The sequence below is a fragment of the Mauremys reevesii genome, linkage group 17 (assembly GCF_016161935.1).
Source record: "Mauremys reevesii isolate NIE-2019 linkage group 17, ASM1616193v1, whole genome shotgun sequence".
Lineage (NCBI taxonomy): Eukaryota > Metazoa > Chordata > Testudines > Geoemydidae > Mauremys > Mauremys reevesii.
In genome coordinates this window covers 2,505,889-2,526,563 of record NC_052639.1, presented here as the reverse complement: position 1 = coordinate 2,526,563, position 20,675 = coordinate 2,505,889, and the positions used below count along the sequence as shown (strand labels likewise).

At 57.7% G+C, this 20,675-nt stretch overlaps 1 protein-coding gene across 1 annotated transcript in view; it reads left to right on the top strand.

Moving 5' to 3' along the window:
- Positions 1–773: 773 nt before the first annotated feature.
- The window catches only part of LOC120385067 (alpha-2-macroglobulin-like protein 1), a 95,390-nt gene continuing 75,488 nt past the window's right edge, over positions 774–20,675 (top strand). The window contains exons 1-10 of the mRNA XM_039504178.1: positions 774–961; positions 1,981–2,170; positions 6,697–6,856; positions 7,331–7,386; positions 8,589–8,609; positions 9,445–9,616; positions 11,996–12,080; positions 12,350–12,479; positions 13,558–13,672; positions 14,620–14,729. Coding sequence (XP_039360112.1) covers positions 897–961; positions 1,981–2,170; positions 6,697–6,856; positions 7,331–7,386; positions 8,589–8,609; positions 9,445–9,616; positions 11,996–12,080; positions 12,350–12,479; positions 13,558–13,672; positions 14,620–14,729 — 1,104 coding nt within the window. The 5' untranslated portion in view covers positions 774–896. The remainder of the gene's footprint in view (positions 962–1,980; positions 2,171–6,696; positions 6,857–7,330; positions 7,387–8,588; positions 8,610–9,444; positions 9,617–11,995; positions 12,081–12,349; positions 12,480–13,557; positions 13,673–14,619; positions 14,730–20,675) is intronic.

Genomic DNA, 20,675 nt, shown 5'->3' with positions numbered 1-20,675 from the left:
CGGCGTCCTGCTCACAGTTCTACGTCTATGAATCCTGCTTGTGACGTTTCCCCTAATTAATGTCAGGTGACTTCCCTCCTTTCATTAAACGTTTCCTTTCTACACTCAGACTCTGTGCTTGCAAGTGGGGCAGTATTGCCTCCCAGAGGCACCCAGGGGTGGGCTGTAATTTTCCCAGGTTACTGGGTGGGGGCTTGAGCCGGTTCTGCGTTGTTTTGTTGAACCTCTAGCAGGGGCAGCTCTACGAATTCGGCCGCCCCAAGCAGGGCAGCGCACCGCAGGGGGCACGCTGCCAGGCGCCGGTCCCGCGCCTCCGCGGGACCTCTTGCAGCTGGTCCGCGGCTCCGGTGGAGCTTCCGCAGGCATGACTGCGGAAGCTCCACCGGACCCGCCTGCCGCCTTCCCGGGAAAATGCCGCCCCACGTGCGCGCTTGGCGCGCTGGGGTCTAGAGCTGGCCCTGACCTCTAGATATTGAACCTGGCCCTGGTTCCTGCCAGCCCCACCTGGCAGAGGGGTTACAAACTCATTTCTCAGCAAGCTCCTCCCCGCTGCTCCTGCCAGGGCTTCCCCAGCATCCTGGCTACTGCACCACCACCAACCCCCAGAGGGGTCCCACGCCCTGCCGTGTGACCAATGCAAGGGACCAGAGCCTCGAATCCAGCAGCTGGGGGTGGTGGGTAAATATTGTCCCAGCTGCGTCGCCCAGTCCTGCCAGAGACCTGACACGACCCTTGTTTACCCCAGATCAAAGAGAAGCTCCAGCTCCAGAGTCTTTATCAGAGCAGAGCAGGCTGGTCTCCAGCACAGAGCGTGGGGGAGAGGGAGGAAGAAGGACCCAGAGGGGGGTGACGTGTGTGTGTCCCCTTGCGCCTGCCCGTCTGCCTGCACCCCAGGAATGGGGGCCCCAGTAACCTGCCTGCTGCTCCTCCTGCACCTCACAGCTGGGACGTCTGCAGAGCCGTAAGCCCTGTCCGGGTCTGTCTGTCTGTCCGCGTGGTGGGCGGTGCGGGGGGTTTGGAAGCAGCCGAGGGCATCGATGAGGGGGCTGCTCGATCCGAAACTGACGGGACAGGTCCTTTCCGCCCTGGGAGCTCAGTCCCTGATGCTGGGTCCCTCCTGGGCCGCCTGGTCCGACCCCTCCCAGCGGCGGGGGTGGTTGGCTCTGGTTAAGGCAGTGGCTTGGGGCCCAGGAGAGCTGGGTTCAGTGCCCGGCTCTGCCACAGACGCCCTGTGCGCCCCCAGCCAGACACCGACCCTCTGAGCCTCAGCTCCCCTGTACCATGGGGTGATGATCCTCTGCGGCCGCCTGCTCCCGCCGGCCTGTCACCTCCTCGGGCCGCGGCCTGTCTCTGCCTGCAGGTCTGTCCAGCCCCAGCGCAGGGGGCCAGGCTGGGCTGGGCCTCTAGGCACCAGTGCAATAGAACAGTAATTACCGACGAACCCAGCGCGTTAAACCAACGTCTCAGCAGAACCAGGCAGCACCCCGACGGTGCAAACGCCGAAGGGTTCCTGCGATGGCGGGCGGAGGCCCTGGGGTGCGGACTGGGCTGGGGGTGGGGGTGGGGCTGTATCTAAGCCGGTTACTGGCTGCAAAGGGCTCAGGTGCTCAGCACAGCCCCAGACTAACCAGCCCCCCCCCCCAACCGTGCACAGGGGTCTCTGCTCACTCTCAGCCCCACTAGCTGCCCCCTTCTGGGCAGACTGAGCAGACGAGAGGCCGGGGATGGACAGGGACTGAGCCCCTCTCTGCGCCCCCTGGGCCCCTCCAGCTCCACGGGAGGCAGGCTGGGGCGGGGGAAGGAGCGGGGGGGCCTTGCCCTGCCCCTGCCCTGTGGTTACAGAAACGAATCAGCCTCCAGCACCATCGACCCAGCTCTGTCCCAGCAGGGGGGACACTCAGAAATCGGGAGTCACCCCCAGTCCTGGGGGAGGCTCTGGGCTGTCCCCTCCCCCACTGCCCAGTGCTTTCCCCGCCCCAGGCACTATGTGGTGGTGAGCCCAGCCGAGCTCTACCACCCGCACACGGGGACGGTGTCAGTTCATCTCAGCGACCTCAACGAGACCGTCCGGGTGAGCGTCCGGCTGGAGAGGGGGGATGGGCCCAGCGCTATCGCCCTGCTGGAGAGAGAGGTCCGGGAGCCCCGTCTGCACGAGAACGTGCGCTTCCAGGTGAGCCCCCGCCCGCAGCCATGGGCACGGCCCCGGGCACTGGCCATGGGCACAGAGCCCGTCAGCCCCAGGTCTGCAGCCCCAGCCCAGCCTCAGGCCCCGGGCACAGCAGGGCTCAGGGCACTGGCCATGGGCATGGAGCTGGTCACTCAATGGGCAGCTGTAGCCACAGAACTCGAGCCCATCCCTCAGCAGCAACAGGCAGGGGGGAGCGGGGATGGGGTGGGGGGCACGGAGCGCCCTGGCCTCCAACTCCACCAAGTGCCCCAGGTTCATGCTCCCTCCCGTTCAGGTCCCCGAGGCTGGTGACGGGGGTTCCTGTGTTTGGGGGGGGGGTGGGTACAGAGACCCACAAACACCACTGCCCCCCTGTGACAGAGCGATTCTGGCGGGACCCAACTGAGAGTGCCTCAGTTTCCCCTTTCATACAGCACATCAGGTCTGGAATGTATTTTCCCCTGTGAAAAGTTCCAACACTGTTTACATGCATTAACTGTGAAACATCAGTATAGCAAGGCCCTTTAACATAAAGTGTGTTTTCATGTATTCCTTTCAACATGTTTAAGGGATTTTCCAAAAGATTAGGCACATTGTACATTGTTACAGTTCTTGGCCATAGCAACACATTAGTTACAAAAATTAGCATTAGCAATAACAACAAATTCATTGCAAGTGTCCATTTACAATCATGTTTGTCATGCCACACCCTTGGCTCAATACCATTGGAATTTGGGCATTTTAGGGTTAACCTGTGGGTTCCCTTTGCAAAATTCAGTCTTCTCTTTCCTTCTTGTTCTTCGGGACTAAACCCTGATTTCTCTTGCTTAACAGAGATCACTGGCTGATGGGGCGGGCCCTCTGTGCTAACAGCTATTAGCAAGTCTTTCTTCTCCCTGCCAGCCAAGTAATTCGCATCAACACAGACACTCGCTTTTAACTTCTTAGCTGCTATGGATTCCACGGCTGGACTTTGTCTTACAGAGATACCACACAAATCCAAAGAGTCTGAGGGTGAGAGCTGGCTTGCTCTCCTGCCTCCTCAAGCATTTAGCCATACAACTGTTCTGCCCTGAAACACCAGTAACTGAATCTGTCCTCAGATCCTGAAGCACAGACTGCTCACTTACAGATTCAGCATGGAGACATTCCTGTCCCAACAGCATTGTCTCCCCAACAAGCTGGCCACACACAGCCAGGTGGTTATAGGGCTGCTCAACTTCCTTAACAGCTTCTACTCCACCTGAGACCTTTTCAAAGCTGCCCACACTGGATCTCTCAAAAGGAAAGTCAGTGGATCCATTCACAACAGAAAATTTCTGGCGGTTAGGAACTGAAACTTTCTTGATTAAATCACTTTTACACCCTTCAGTTGCAGTAAACTGCTTGCACAGGCTACCATGAGGATTCCTTTCTCAGAAATTCTGCCCTTCCCCTCTTCACCTAGGGCTTGCTCTAAAGGAACACTTCCCTGAGCAACCACAGATGCTACAGACTTTCTAGATAACAGGTCAGAAGTAGTCTCCTTCCCTTGGCCATGAACAAGTTCAGGAATCTTTTCCTTCTTGCTACAAGTTGTCAAACTGTCAGTCGGTAACACAATTAAATCACCTTTATGCTCTCCTTGTGCTATCACCCTGATCAGACAGAGTTGCTGCACCCTTTTCCAACCACACATTAGCAACTGGGTCTGGTCTCTGGGATTTTGCTATGACACTAACTGGATGCAACCTAGTCACAGTGCCATTCCCCCCAGCAGACACAAACTCAGGACCATTCCCTTCCTGGGCTTTAGCTGTATTTACAACCAACTTTGAGACAACTGAATCACCCTTAACCATTACAGGCTGACAGGCACCTTCTGTCTGCTCCACAGACACAGAAGAGCCGGAGACACATTCTCCTTCACCAGACACACAGCTTGGGATCTCATTTCCCTTGTCCCAGCACACAGGGCTGTTCACAGACAACTGCTTGGAGACCGAGATAGCTCCCTTCATAGGCAAGTCAATACCCCTGACCGACACAGGCACATTCCCTTCACTGTCACATTTCTCCACACAGGAAACAGGTAAGAGACAGGGACACTCATCTTCCACTATCCCTCCCTTCCCAAACTGCTGATTAGACAAAGCCATCAGCTCACAAGGCTGCCTAGGCTCCTGCAAACTTTCCCTACCAGGCACATTGCCTCTCCCAACAGATAAGCTGCTGCTCTTTTCACTACACTGAGCTACTTTTAGCAAATCACAGTTACCCATTTCAGACAAGCTGCACTAGCCACCAATCCATTACCCATTACAAATTTACCCTCTCCCTCCTCAGTTAGGGATTTAACCTGAGAAACATTTTCCTCACCAATGAGATCTTTCTGCTCTTGATTTAACTCCAGATTCACTTCTGAGACATCAGACAGACATTCAGAAACTTCATTCCCAGACACACTGCTTCTTGGCACAGACAAACCTTTGGAGCAACCCACCTCAGGCAAATCATTGCCCACACTAGACACAGGTTTAAGATCATTCCTCTCCTGTGACTGGCTACCTGGATTGAACAAAGCTTTGACATTTTCCCCAATTATAAGATCTTTAGGCAATAACTTCCTGACGCCAGCTATCACTTCATGCTGAGCCCCATTCCACTCAAGGTGGATTCTGGCTAAAGGCACACGGACAGTAAACTCACAGAGGATCACAACATTCACACTCTGATTTGGTAAATAATCTTCCTCTTTGACCAGATCTGCTTTAACAAGAGTGATGTTAGACCTAAACAGCTTTTACCATTGACTTTTACACACTCTATGAATTTTCCATTACCATTCCCATCCATAGCACTGGCACAATTTATGGGGCCACCCCCTACTGAACACACAGTAACAGCATTGACATAAAAGGTGTCATTGTTGGGGTACATTTGGTTACCCCCAGACAACTGCTCAGAGTTATACAACATACCAACATTGTTACAAACTGGACTTTCAAGAGGGTACAGTCTCTGCTGTTCTTCCATTGCTTTTTTGACTTGGAGTTGGAGTCTAGCTGTCTCCTGTTGCATCTGTCGAGTTTTCTCCTCAGCAGCCAGCAGCTCCAGACGCCTCTTACGAGCTTTTCTTCTCTTAGCAACTTCTTTCTTTCTCTCATCAGCCTCTTTCTCCATTCGAATTTCTGCCAGTTCTTGCTCATAATCAAACTGCAGGCTGTCTCTCAAGGCTTGCAGTTTCCTTGCTTTTCCTGATGCTCTCTGTCTCATGTTCACTGATCTTTAACCAACCAAACTCTCAATCCCAAAGTTAAAATTTGGATAGCGTGGGGTTCTGACCCAAAGCTTAATTGACCTGGTTCTGTGGATCCAAGCACGACTACGCCACTGTGACGGAGCGATTCTGGCGGGACCCAACTGAGAGTGCCAAATCAGGACCAATTGCTTAAACAGGGCAGTTACAGCCCTAGGCTGGGGTTTTTCCACCTCTAAGGCAAACCAAACCAGCCAGACAAAAGGGACTTTGGTCTCACCCCACTGGCTAACCACAAGTCACACAAGCAATTTCCTTAGACACTCCAGTCTCCCAGTATCACCACCAGTGCACTTGTCCTGGGGATAAATGGTTATGAAAACCAACACCCCAATAAAAGAAAAAGGTTCCCTCGATCCCAAAGGACCAAGCCCCAGACCCAGGTCAATATACACATCAGATCTTACCCACAAATCACGCTGTTGCCAATCCTTTAGAATCTAAAATCTAAAGGTTTATTTACAAAGGGAAAAAGGTAGAGAAGAGAGGTAGAATTGGTTAAATGCATTCAATTACATACAGTAATGGCAAAGTTCTTAGTTCAGGCTTGCAGCAGTGCTGGAGTAAACTGCAGGTTTAGATCTCTGGAATACATCCCCCACCGGGATGGGTCGTTCAGTCCCCTGTGTACAGCTTCAGTTTGTGGCAAAGTCCCTCCAGAGGTCAGAAGCAGGATTGAAGACAAGATGGAGATGAGGCATTAGGCTTATATAGACTTTTCCAGGTGTAAGAATCCCTTTGTCTTCACTGTGGAATTTTACAGCAAAAATATGGAGTCTGGAGTCACATGGGCCAGTCCCTGCATACTTTGCTGAGTCACAAGGCGTGTCTGCCTTCTCTCCATGGGTTCATTGTGTCCTTAATGGTCCTTAATGGGCCATCAAATAGGCTAGGCAGAGCTAACACCAGCTTGTCTGGGAGGCTTCCCCCAGAAGCACAGCACAAACTTGAAATACTGACAGCATGGAGCCAACATTCATAACTTCAACTAAAAATGATACAGACATACAGACAGCATAATTATAACCAGCAACCCATAACCTGGTCTTAGACACCTTATATGACCCCCTTTACTTAGGATTTGGTGCCACTACAGGACCTTGGTTGCAACCCATGTTCTATATGGTCCCCATTTATATCAATAACGTCACACCCCCCACGCGATAACGGGTCTTCGCCACGACCGGCCCGTTACCGGCCGCTGTGGCCTTGCTGGGGTCCCCGTGTGCAGGTTCCAGCCCCGTCCGGGGGGCAGCAGGAAGTGGCGGAGCTGCACGTCTCGATCCGGGGAGATGCCCTGCAGTTCTCTGAGCGAAAGAAGGTGCTGCTGCGGGCGCTGCAGCCCAGGGCCTTTGTGCAGACGGACAAGGCCGTCTACAAGCCAGGACAGATGGGTGAGAGGACAGGAGCTGCTGGAGGGAGTTTCCTGGGGCCCCAGGCCTTTGGGACGGACTCCCGGGCTCCGGGGCTGGGCTGGGGGGCCTAGCGGGGGATTCGGGACTCTCACTTCTAGGCCCCTGTCTGCACCCGGCCTCTGGGGAGAAGAGGCCCAAAGCCTGAGGCCTGTTTGGGGACCTGTCTGGAACCAAGTGGGGGTCTCAGCCCGTCCTTGGTGATGGCACAGACACTGCAGGGGGCACCGATCGGCCTCCCCGGGCAGCCTCCTGCCACGCAGGGCAGGGCCGGGGCTCATTGGCAGAGAGCAGCGGGGGGAAGCTGGCGCTGCGCTGCCCGGGCTGGGCTCATTCTGCGGGTTCACAGAGGCCGTCAGTGCCCGGGGCGTCCGGCTGGCACCTTCCCCAGCTGGGAATTTACTCAGACAAACCGAGTCGGGGCTGATTCCCGCCTCTGCCTCTGCTCCTTTGCAGTGAAGTTTCGAATCGTCAGTTTGGACAAAGACTTCGTTCCCAGTACCCGGAAGGTGAGAGCTGGGGTAGGGGGTGGGGGGGCAGGGTAACAGGGCCCTGGTGCACTGGACACGTTAGGTTTGTCTACACCAGGCAGCCTGTTCATCCGGTTTGAAATCAGACAGTCCTCTTCATGGGTGGTTTGCCCCTGTCCAGTGCATGTTTGTATCTGGTATTGGATGGGGGACGCCATTTGGCAGAGCGCACTGCTCCGCCCCTGCGGGCGTGAACTCACACACACCGAGTGTGCGAGGTCACACCAGCGGGGACAGGGCCACGCCATTCCTGGAAGTACCGGGATGTCCAGTATCTGGGAATGCCTCAGCCGCCAGCCTGCCCTACACTGCTGCAGGGGGCGAGTCTCCCAGGGCAGGTAACAGCCTTGCAGTAGCAGGGCTTGTGCTGGCCAGCTGAAAACAGCCGTGTGGAGCAGCCCCCTGGGCTTCAGAGCCCAGTGCCTTGGGCAGTGGCCTCTGTTGGTTGCAGTCTCTTCACTGCGCAGAGAGGGTTGATTGCACATTCAGGGGCGGCTCTACAAAGTAGGCTGCCCCAAGCAGCGCGGAGCGCTGCGCCGCCCTTCCCCAGTCCCGCGGCGGGTCCCCTCTTCCCGCGGCTCCGGCTTCCTGGGGAGGGCGGCATTTGGCTCCGGTGGAGCTCCCGCCGGGATGCCTGCGGCAGGTCCACCGGAGCCCGGGACGTGGGGACCTGCCGCAGTCATGCCTGCGGGAGCTCAACCGGAGCCGCGGGAAGACGGGACCCGCCGCAGGCATGACTGCGGCAGGTCCGCTCGTCCCGGGCTCCGGTGGACCTGCCGCAGTCATGCCGGCGGGAGCTCCACCGGAGCCAAATGCCGCCCCCCCGGGAAACGGCCGCCCCAAGCGGGCGCTTGGCCCGCTGGTGCCTAGAGCCGCCCCTGTGCACATTGCATGGAGCCGGAGTGAGGGCGCTGGGCACCCACTGGCTTTAGTGCAGTCTGTGATTGGCTGTGGGTGCCCCCCCCCCGATGACAGTCATTAGCACCTTTCAGCCTAACCGTGCTGCGCGCTGAGTGAGGTGGCAGAATCCCTCTCCCTCCAGATGGCCCCGCTGCTGTCCCCATGATCCCCCATGGCCCCAGAGACACCCCGGCCCTGGGGAGGTCACAGGCAGACCCGGGGGTGGTGGGGGGTGTTTCCTGTCCCTCTAACCGGCCATCTCCTGTCTGTTTGCTTTGCAGCTGCCCCTGGTGACCGTGCAGGTCAGTCTGTGCCTCTCCAGCCTCCTCCTCTTCCTGTCTGGCTCATCCGAGGGCACCCGGGGGTGTTCAGTGGTGGGGAACCCAGAGGAGTCTGGGCTGTGACCACAGTGTCCAGCAATCCAGCCCTAGAGCCTCTGCCCTGCTGTGGGGGTGCAAAGGGTCCCAGAGCACTGGGCGTTTCTGGGCTGGGCCCCATGGGGGGCAGGGAGGGGACATTTGTGCCATCGGGGTAAGTCCTCCCCAACCCGAGTTTGCAGCGTCTGGGGGTTTCTGTCCGGGAGGCAGGTGGGTTTGGGCCTGGCTGGGATCCCTGCCTGAGTCGCTCACCCCAGATGTTCCCAGCCCCCGAACTCTGGGTCAGGCAGTGACTTGATCAGCCGGTGGGGAACTCAGCGGGGAGCTCCCTTGGGAGCCTGATGGGGAAAGGGCAGGGGAGCGGGGGGGTCTCTGGGACCTGCAGGGGCAGAGGGGAGGGGTGGGGGTTTGGGGAGGCTGCGTGGGGGGAGGGGGGCAGGGAACCTACCCCCAGAGGCCTAGCACTGGGATGGAAACGGTCCCTACGGCGAGTTCCCTGGGCTTTGTCCAGGCTGGAGATGGGGTGTCCCTCGGGAGCCTGTTCCCCCCAGGGGCGGTGCCCTCGGGTCAGGGCTGAGGGGAGCTGGCAGGGGCCCCCTTACCCAGCGGCTGCCCGGCGGTGCCTGCTCCAGGCTAAAGAGAAGGATTTGAGCCCCCGGGCGTCGATCCAGCCCCCGTCGGCAGCACGAGGCACTTGGGGGCTGCTGGGGACGAGCCGTGTGTGGGGGCAGCGGCTGAGCAGGGCGTGTCCGTGTGCCAGGATCCCAGCGGGAACCGCATCGCCCAGTGGCGAGATGTGACTCCGCAGCAGGGCATCGTGGATCTGTCCCTCCCGCTGTCTGCAGAGCCGGCCCTGGGGACGTACGCCATCGAGGCGCAGGGGACGAGGCACTCGTTCAGCGTGGAGGAATACGGTGCGCAGCGGGGCCCAGGTCAGTGACCGAGCTCACGGCTCCGGCACGTGGTGGGGGAGGGGGATTCCTGAGTCTCCCTGGGGCGAGGTGTCCGTGGGTCCCTGTCAGAGGGTCCCGGGGAGCTCAGAGCCCTGGGACTGGCCCACCAGCTCCAAGCTCTCCTGGGCCTCAGCCACCCCATGCCCACTCCTCCCGCAGTAGGGCCCTGGGGGAGGGGGAATTCAGCCTCCCTGCCCTGCCCCGGCCCTGCCCCGCTCTGCCCTAGGCCCTGGGGGAGGTCTCAGGTCGGCGCAGCTGTGGGGATGCAGAGCTGGGGATTTCAGTGTGGCCGGCCCCAGACACACCAGCAGCATGAATCAGAACCGTGGCTGTTTCATGCTTTGGTCTGACTTTGGATTTCTGCAGCCCCACCCCCTCCCGCCAGTGTCTGTGGGAGGGGGAGGGGGACGGGGTCAGTTACCGTATCACCAAAATTATCGCGGGAGCTGGGCCTGGCTCCCGCTGCTGGATGGGACGGAGCTTCCAGCTTCTCACCAACCCCCAGCAGCTAACTCTGACCCCCCAGTCCCAACTCAACCCCCACCCACATCTGCCCTGTGCCCCCAGCCCCACCTCTGCCCAGCCCAGCCCCCACCCACATCTGGCCTGTACCCCCGAACCCCACCTCTGCCCAGCCCAGCCCAGCCCCCACCCACATCTGCCCTGTGCCCCCAGACCCACCTCTGCCCAGCCCAGCCCCCACTCACATCTGCCCTGTGCCCCCAGCCCCCCCTCTGCCCAGCCCAGCACCCACCCACATCGGCCCGGTGCCCCCAGCCCCACCTCGGCCCAGCCCACCCACATCTGCCCTGTGCCCCCAGCCCCACCTCTGCCCAGCCCAGCCCCCACCCACACCTGCCCTGTGCCCCCAGCCCCACCTCTGTCCAGCCCAGCCCCACCCACATCTGCCCTGTGCCCCCAACCCCACCTCTGTCCAGCCCAGCCCCACCCACATCTGCCCTGTGACCCCAGCCCCACCTCTGTCCAGCCCAGCCCCACCCACATCTGCCCTGTGCCCCCAGCCCCACCTCTGTCCAGCCCAGCCACCACCCACATCTGCCCTGTGCCCCCCAACCCCACCTCTGCCCAGCCCAGCCCCACCCACATCTGCCCTGTGCCCCCAGACCCACCTCTGTCCAGCCCAGCCCCACCCACATCTGCCCTGTGCCCCCAGCCCCACCTCTGCCCAGCCCAGCACCCACCCACATCTGCCCTGTGCCCCCAGCCCCACCTCAGGCCAGCCCAGCACCCACCCACATCTGCCCTGTGCCCCCAGCCCCACCTCTGCCCAGCCCAGCCCCACCCACACCTGCCCTGTGCCCCAGCCCCACCTCTGTCCAGCCCAGCCCCACCCACATCTGCCCTGTGCCCCCAACCCCACCTCTGTCCAGCCCAGCCCCACCCCCCTGTCCCCCCCGCCCCACCTCGGTCCAGCCCAGCCCCCACCCACATCGGCCCTGTGCCCCCAGCCCCACCTCTGTCCAGCCCAGCCCCCACCCACATCTGCCCTGTGCCCCCAACCCCACCTCTGCCCAGCCCAGCCCCCACCCACCTCTGCCCTGTGCCCCCAGACCCACCTCTGTCCAGCCCAGCCCCCACCCACATCTGCCCTGTGCCCCCAGACCCACCTCTGTCCAGCCCAGCCCCCACCCACATCTGCCCTGTGCCCCCAGACCCACCTCTGCTCCTCCTGGAGCACAATGGGGCTCTTCACACATACACGTCCTTCCCAGAGCTGGTGTTGCTGGGAGGGGGAGGGAAATGTCAGCGGCCCCCTCTCCATCCTCCCCCACAAAAACCTCTTCTGGCTCCTGCGGGGGAGGAGGAGAGAAGAGCTCTGATGTCTCCCTTGAAACAGCTGCCACCTACCCCCACCCTTGCCCCAGACACTTGCTCCTGACCCCCTAACTGCCTCCCACCACCCCGATCTCCAACAGGTGCTTGGGGCAGGGGTAGCGTGCGGAGCCCCCTGGCTGCCCCTATGGGTAGGAGCCGGTGTGGGGACATGCCGCTGCTTCCGGGACTGGTGTGGCACCAGGGCAGGCAGGGAGCCTGCCTTAGCCCCACTGCGCTGCCGACCGGACTTTAACGGCCTGGTCTGTGGTGCCAACCGGAGCCGCCAGGGTCCCTTTTCGACCGGGCGTCCCAGTCGAAAACCCGACACCTGGCAACCCTACTGCTGCAGCCTGCAGCTTCTGCCCAGCCCTGCTCCATTTCCGGGCCCTTCCCCTTCCCGCCTGGCCGGCAGGTTGGGGGGGGGCTGCACGACCCGGGGAGAAGCTCCAAGGCCGAGGATCACGATGAAACCCCCGAGCCGGGGCTGCGGGTCAGTTTCACCCCGTCCCTCTCTGCCCCCAGTGCTGCCCAAGTTCGAAGTGACTCTGGAGCTGCCCCCCGTGGTGACGGTGCTGGATGAGACGCTCCTGCTGCGGGTGTGCGGCCGGTGAGTGTGACAGCAGCCCTGCCGGGCCAATAAAGGGGGGGCTGGTACCGCCCTGGGCCTGACTCCCCTCCCCCGCCCCCCCAGGCCAGGATCTGACCTGCCTCTTCCCTGCCTGCGTCCCCCTCTGCCCCATGCTCATGGCCAGGCAGGGCTCCCTGGGGATCTCACTCCACCCACACGACCAGCCCCACCCCAGCAGGGACCCCCCATGGGCAGGGGTGTTGGCCCCTCCCCTCCCACTTACCCTCTCCCTCCCCTCTGCTAAACAGATACACCTACGGGAAGCCCGTCCTGGGGAGGGTCCAGGCCAGCCTGTGTCTGGAGGAACAACCAGTATATCACTGGAACCGTCTTCATGCCGAGCAAACCGTGACTCTATGCACGGAGCTTACCGGCCAGGTGAGTATGACTGGGGAGGGGGCAGGTACATGACGTGCTGCTGGAGGAGGCTCCTCTCCATGGTTTTCTTACACTGGCCAGAGGGGGCTGTGATCTGCCATGATGATGTTGGTGACATTGGTGTAAAGCTGGTGTAAGTGCAGGCGAATCAGGCCCTGGATCCATCCGGGTCCCCTTCTGGCAGGCTGGGGGTTGGAATTGGCAGCTGTGTAGCAGGGCCTAGGGACTTCTACGGCCCCCCCTCCCCTTCCCCACAATATCTCAGTGCCTCACTTTCCCTCCTAGCCCCCGGGAGGCTGGGCAGGCTCCTGTCCCCATTGTACAGATGGGGAACTGAGGCACAGAGATGCTCAGGGTCCGTCTGCGCAGCAAAAACCCTGCGGCAGCGTCTCCCAGCCCAGCTCTGCTGCCTGGGGCTTGCGCCGTGGGGCTAAAGGAACAGTGTAGACGCTCGGCTGTAGCCGAGACCCTCCCCGGATCTAGTGCCTGGACTCGACCGTCGACCTGCTGGTTTTAGCCCCGCAGCACAAGCGGGGTCAGCAGGGCTGGGCTCAGACTCGCGGCCGCAGGGGGTTTCTGCTGGAGCCGGACTCAGAGGGACTTGCAGGCAGCCTGTGGCAGAGCAGGGACTCTCCAGACCTAGGCGAGTGCCCCAGGTTACGGGGCCGCCCGTCCTCATCAGCAGCTCTCGTTAGGCGGGGGCAGATCTCCCCGAATGCTCTCAGTCCCTGGGGGACTGGGGGGGTCGATTGGAATCAGCCAGCGTTACCATGACGATGGGGGACCAGCACCAGGGGATCTGTGATGGGAACGAGTGGCCAGGGCCTGTTTTACATCTCATCCCACCCACAGCAGCTCCAGCTGCACAGCGCCCCCTAGCGCCGCGCTGGGGTACCGGTGTCAGGGCTGACCCCAAGGTGAGAGCGCCCCCTGCTGCTGCCTGCAGCACCCAGGTTCTCTTTGAGTGTCTCCCGTCCCAGCACTAACCAGGCCAAACCCGATGAGAGACCCGCTGACCTGACACCTGTGGGGCCTGGTGCAGAGCTGCTGCTAACGGGCTCTGATTCTCTCCCTCCAGACTGACAGCAACGGCTGCTTTTCCAGAGAGGTGGGGACGGCTCCCTTCAACCTGACCCGCTCTGACTACAAGCTGAGCCTCCAGGCCCAGGCGTCTCTCGTGGAGGACGGGACAGGTGGGACTGAAATCAAGCACACGTGCACGCCCCCAGGCAGCCCCCAGCACTGAACCCCAGGGGCAGAGGGTCTCACTTGCACATGTGGTCATGTCATTCGTAGCCCAGCTGCTTTAGAGACGGGCCCAGAGGTAGCGTTGGGGGGTTGGATCTGGGGTTCTGGTTCAGCCCATCACTGGGATCGATCCCTCATGAGGAGTTCAGACCTGGGCACGTTCATGCAAAGACTAAACACCCTCCCGCGAGTGGCCTCTGGCTGTGGACTGAGCTGGCAGAGCGGAGTGACGGCCCAGCCTGTGTCGCTGGGCCCTGAGTCACGGCCTCAGTGACGTTAGCGCTTAGCGTTCAAAACGGCAAGTGCTAATCGCTTAGTAACGAACCCAGATAACTCCACATTTAACCCAGCAGAATCCTAATTTCCAGAGCAGCGACACCCCTTTGGCTGAAAACTGTAACTGTGGGGTGGCTACAATGTTACCCTCGGGTGCTGACATCAGCGATGGCGAAGTGGCTGGAGGAGAGCGGGTCCAGAACAGCAACAGATCACTGGGCACTTCTGAAAACGGCCCTTTCTGGGGGCAGGCCCTGTGCCGAGAGGCCTGTGTGTGGGGTCAGCTCTGGGGCCGCTCAGTAAGGAGCTCTCTGCTGGGGAAAGGGCCGCAGAGCCAGGAGACCCTGCTGGCAAATGTCACGTGGCTGGTTTGGGATTAAGCCTCATGGAAGGTGGATATAAAATTTTCTAGTTTCCAGATTCCCCAGGAAAATCCTTCTCTGCCCCCAGCCGAACCTCCCAAATTCTCCCCCAATCACACCCTCCGCTCCATAGCGAGAGGGGGTAGAAATGGCTGGGCGGATTGTTATGGAGAGAAATCTGGGATGTAGCCTGAACTCTGGTGTCACTCTTAGCACCAGCACCTTCCTCCTATTATCCTTCCCTCTCCTGCTAGGGGTGGAGCTCAATGTGACCAAGAGCTGTGACATCGTGTCTGAAATCGCTACGGTGACCTTTGAGGACGCTGACGAGACTTACAAGGCTGGAATCCCCTACACTGGCAAGGTAATGGGATTACCGGTGTGGCAGAGTGGGATATGTCTGCACCACACTGTAACCTCCATTGATGTTGACTGCTTGCCGGATGTGCTGCACTTCTGGTGCCCATGTGCCCCATGCACTGGAGATCGGATGCGTTAGCTGTGCTCTCCATGTCCTCGAGCCCCCCTTCCCGAGGGCACAATGGGGGTTGAGCAACCAGGCAACCCTCAGTTCCTTCTCATGGCCTCTGGCTGAGAGCCAGCGCCAGCAGCAGTGTCCAGTCTCCTGCTCTGCTGACCTCTCACAGGCATGACGCTGAAAGATGCCTGTCTGTCGTGCTTGGGGTGGCAAATAACATAGAGCTGCCCCTCCCCTCAGAGCAAAGACTGTCGGCCATAGTTACAGGGTGGGGGAGTCTAGCCTGCGAAGCAGGGACTCTGGAAACGATTTGGGGTCTTGGTGGATAATCAGCTGAACACGAGCTTCTAGCGCGATGCTGTGGCCAAAAGCGCTAATGCAATTCTGGGAGGTATAAATGGGACTCTTGAGTCGGATACTCTGTTTGGCAGGAGAGCAACTGATGCTGGAACCCCGTGTCCAGTTCCGGTGCCCACAGTTCAACAAGGATATTTATAAATTGAAGAGGGCTCGGAGAAGAGCCCCAAGACTGGTGAAAGGATCAGACAAGATGCCTTATAGTGCGAGACTCAAAGAGCTCAGTCTATTTAGTTTAAGAAAGAGAAGGTTAAAGAGTGACTTGATTACAATTTGTAATGTAAGATGACTCAGGATGAGCTCTACCCTGACATCTAGTGGTGAGCTGTGGAAAAGGACTTCAGGGCCTGATCTCATTTGCATGGACACACCCACCCCGCCTAGCATGATGGGACTGCCTGCCCAAATGGTCACTTTGGCTGCTGCAGGATCCCCAGTCTCTTTGTTATTGGGACAGGAGACAGGAGCAATAAAGTGGTGTTATCCTGGTTATGTGAATCAAGGACAGTAGAAATATACTTGGCATTTAATGACCGAGGGACTCGCCCTCACCTAAGTACCACCCGCTAAGCAAGGGACATGGGTTCCAAAGCCTAGTGAACTGAGAGAGGTTGGGAGTAGTTATGTATATGGTTTATAGTGTGGGTCTTTAGCATGTGTATTGTCTCTTTTGTTGTCTTTTTCCACTGTAATAGCAGAGCTAATTTTGGGCTGGTTTTGTTCAATATCTTCATTAACGATCTGGAGGATGGTGTGGACTGAATCCTCAGCAAGTTTGCAGATGACACTAAACTGGGAGGAGTGGTTGATATGCTGGAGGGTAGGGATAGGATACAGAGGGACCTAGACAAATTGGAGGATTGGGCCAAAAGAAATATGATGAGGTTCAACAAGGACAAGTGCAGAGTCCTGCACTTAGGATGGAAGAATCCCATGCACTGCTACAGACTAGGGACCGAATGGCTGGGCAGCAGTTCTGCAGAAAAGGACCTAGGGGTTACGGTGGATGAAAAGCTGAATATGAGTCAACAGTGTGCCCTTGTTGCCAAGAAGGCTAATGGCATTTTGAGTTGTATAAGTAGGGGCATTTCCAGCAGATCGAGGGATGTGATCATTCCCCTCTATTCAGCACTGGTGAGGCCTCATTTGGAGTACTCTGTCCAGTTTTGGGCCCCACACTACAAGAAGGATGTGGATAAATTGGAGAGAGTCCAGCGGAGGGCAACAAAAATGATTAGGGGGCTGGAGCACATGACTTATGAGGAGAGGCTGAGGGAACTGGGATTGTTTAGCCTGCAGAAGAGAAGAATGAGGGGGGATTTGATAGCTGCTTTCAACTACCTGAAAGGGGGTTCCAAAGAGGATGGATCTAGACTGTTCTCAGTGGTAGCAGATGAAAGAACAAGGAGTAATGGTCTCAAGTTGCAGAGGGGGAGGTTTAGGTTGGACATTAGGAAAAACTTTTTCACTAGTAGGGTGGTGAAGCACTGGAATGGGTTCCCTAGGGAGGTGATGGAATCTCCTTCCTTAGAGGTTTTTAAGGTCAGGCTTGACAAAGCCCTGGCTGCGATGATTTAGTTGGGTTTGGTCCTGCTTTGAGCAGGGGGTTGGACTAGATGACCTCCTGAGGTCCCTTCCAACCCTGAGATTCTATGATTCTATGATTGTTTTTATTAGGAGTTTTGTTTCAGGCTGCAGAGCTGGAATCTCTGATTCTGTAGGTTTAAGTGTTAGACCTACTTTGGGCTAGTGGTATTGAAGTGGTGAGACTCCTCACTATCCTCTAAACTCCCGGAGAGCTGTGTGAAGGGGGGGGTGGCTGAAGACAAGTTGGTGAGTGGCCAGCGGAGAGGCACAGAGAGCGGAGTGGATAGCAGGTTGGCAACTGGACAGGAGCAGATGGCTGCTGCAGAGATGTAGTGGAACCCCATGGAGAGGCCTGGCAATCATCCGTCAACCTGAGCAGCAGAGCATGTAAGATTGTGTGCACCCCCCCCCCCATATCTCCCCAATTTCCACCCAGGCTGGGAGGTAAACTCTGCAGATTAACTTCTGAACTCTGGGGGCTGCACTGACCAGGGACAGAAATTGTGGGTGGGGCGACTGTTGGGTTGCTGGACTTAAGTCTCTGAGGGGAAAAGGACACTGCCAAACTTACTTGGGGGTGGATCATTTGCTCATGGTTTGTGTTATGAATCCTGTTTGTGGTGTTTCCCCAACGTAATGCCGCATTGTTTCCCTCCTTTATTAAAAGGATTTTGCTACACTCAGACTCCCTGCTTGCAAGAGGGGAACTATTGCCTCCTAGAGGCGCCCGGGGGTGGTGGTATGTAATTGTCCCAGGTCACTGGGTGGGGGCTGGAGCCGGTTTTGCATTGTGTTATTGAAACAGAACCCCTGGATCCTGACCCAGCCCTTGTTGCTGCCAGCTCAGATGGGCAGAAGGGTTACAGTAAATATTGGGGAACAAATATCCAGTCTAGCAGAGAAAGGTCGAACACGATCCAACGGCTGGAAGTTGAAGCCAGACAAATTGAAACTGGAAATAAGGTGTAAATTTTTTATAGTGAGGGTAATTAACCAACACTTTACTGAGGTTCGTGGTGGATTCTCCGTCCCTGACAATTTATAAATGAAGACGGGTTGTTCTTCTAACAGGTCAGCTCTGGGCATTATTGTGGGGCAGGTTTCTGGCCTGTGCTATGCAGGAGGTCAGACTGGATGATCACAATGGTCCCTTCTGACCTTGGACTCTATGTATCCTGGTACGGGGGGAGTGAGGGGGGGCTCTGAGGTGAGCAGTTCCTTTCTTCTCCAGGTTTAGTCCCCAGGATTTAAATTATGTCCCTTGTGTGGGTCTGCCATGCCCGGAACGACAGACACTTTAAGTGTCTGTATTGTCTGGGTTCACAGACACACGCTAGAGAGCAGTGCAGGGACTTCAGAGCCCTCCCCAAACGGGCTGTGAAATCCAGGGAGACTAGACAGAAGGGATTTCTCCTGGAGAAGTCTAGGAGGCCAGACTCAGTCCCTGAAGAGGTGCAGGATCCTCCTAGGACCGATCACCCTTGGGTAAAAGTACCTGGCAGCCACCTCTTCCGCCTCTAAGGCTGTGCCTGCCCCGGTTAGCGACCTCGAGTGTGATGGACGCCATCCTGCCAAGGAGCATGGGAGTAGATCTCCTCCTCAGGTGCCTGCTACGTCTCCTCTTTCTGTGTCACTTGAGAAGGGCAGCTCGAGGCCAATCCCTGGTCCCTCTGGCGCCCAGAGAGCAGGAGTCCTGAGTCCTTGGTTCCACTGCTGGCTCGTCCCTTGGTGCCCAGAGAGGATTTCACTTGGTGGTGGCCTCTCAGCACCACTGTGGCTGGTGCTGCTGCGGGTGCTTTCGGCACCACTGTTTGCCGCACCGACGCATCACGCCCGGAGCTCTCACCTTCATTGCACCAGGTGCCGCTCTCCGTGGTGTCTCTGCTACCCGCACCTGTGGCCCAGACGTCCCATTTCCCACACTCAGCATCCATCGCACGGGTCCTTCCGCGCCGCTGCTGACAGTGCTGGATCTCGTTTCGCGTCCCGCACCGACAGGCACAGCACCAGGCGGTTGGACCGTTTCTGAACTCCCAGATGCCCTTTGTTGGTTCCTTGAGGAGCAATACGGGAGATTTTAAAGGCCCCGGTAAGAAAAGCCACATCTAGCAGTCAGGGTTCCTGGCCTAGTGGGTGGGGGGAAGCAGTAGCTCGATAGATCCTGTTTGTAGTGAGGCTTTTGACATCCTCATAAGCAAACTAGGGAAACGTGGTCTATGTCGGGGTTCTCAACCTTTTCCTTTCTGAGCCCCCCCACTGCCAACATGCTGTAAAAATTCCACAGCCCACCTGTGCCACAGCAACTGGTTTTCTGCGTATAAAAGCCAGGGCCAGCATGAAGGGGTAGCAAGCAGGGCAATCGCCCCATGTGGTGGGGCTGCAGCCCTCTGCCCTGAGCCCCAGCATGTCTCACACTGGCCCTGCTTGGTGGACCCCCTGAAACCTGCTCACGGTCCCCAGGAGGCCCTGGCCCCCTGGTTGAAAGTCACTGGTCTAAATGAAATTACTGTAAGGTTGGTGCACAACTGGGTGAAACCCCCATACTCAAGGGGTTGTTATCAGTAGTTTGCTGCACTCTGGGCAGACGTGTCTAGTGGGTCCCACAGGGGTCAGTCCTGGGTCTGGTACTGCTGAGTATTGTGATTAAAGACTTGGACAATGCAATGGAGAGTGTGCTTCTAAAATGTGTGGATGACACCATGCAGAGAGGGGCTCCTAGCACTTTGGAGGCAGGCTTAGGATTCATAACGACTTTGACAAATTAGAGAATTGCTCTGAAATCAACATGATGAAATTAAAGACCAGAGTGAGGTACTACACTTAGGAGTACGAGGAGTCCGGTGGCACCTTAAAGACTAAGAGGTTTATTTGGACATAAGCTTTCATGGGTAAAAACCCCACTTCTTCAGATGCATGGAGTGAAAATGAGAGATGCAGGCATTATTATACTGACACATGGAGAGAAGGGAGTTACCTCACAACTGGAGAGGGGCAAGCAATCATTTTTAAAAGAGAGGGCTAAGCCTTAGCCAGGGTGGGGGCAAATGGTGGGTGGGCTGGGGAGTGGAGAGGAGCTAGTGGGAAGGGCCATGGCTGCTGTACTGCCCAGGTAGGTTGGAGACTGGGGGGATCAACAGACATGGTATCCCCAGCCCAGGTGACGTGACAGCCAGTGGTGGATTCAGAGTTAGTGCCCCCCCTCCCCAGCCCTGTGCTCAGCTTCATTTTTGGGGCCCCTCCTTGGGACCCAGCCAAGAAAAAGAACATTCTCTCTTATCTCCCCCGCCCCCGTTTTTCATTCTTTTTTTCTTTATCCTCCTCCTGTAGGTAATAGCAAGTAAATGAAAATAAAGTGAGGTCCCTTGATTGTTCTTGTCATCTAACTTATTTTTCTTCTTCGAGTGATTGCTCCTATGCATTCCAGTTAGGTGTGCGCGCCGCGCGTGCACGGCATCTCGGAACTTTTTTACCCTAGCAACACCGGCGGGCCGGCTGGCGCCCCCTGGAGTGGCGCCGCTATGGCGCGTGTTATATACCCCAGCCGGCCCGTCCGCTCCTCAGTTCCTTCTTACCGCCCGTGACGGCCAGTTGGAACTGTGGAGTGCTCTCTGTCCTCCACAACCCTAGCTCTCGCTTCTTGTTTGTACATAGTTAGTTTAGTGATTAGTTTTTACAGTTTGTTAGTTAGATAGTTAGTGTTTAGATAAGGTAAAAGGGGGGTTTTCCCCCTTTGCCTCCCCCGGTGCGGGCTCATGCCCAAAGCACCGGGCTTTAAGCCCTGCGCAGCGTGCCAGAGGCCTATGCCTGTCGGAGACCCGCACGACGCCTGCCTCCGTTGCCTAGGCGAAGGACATAGAACAGATAAGTGTTCGCTTTGTTCCACCTTCA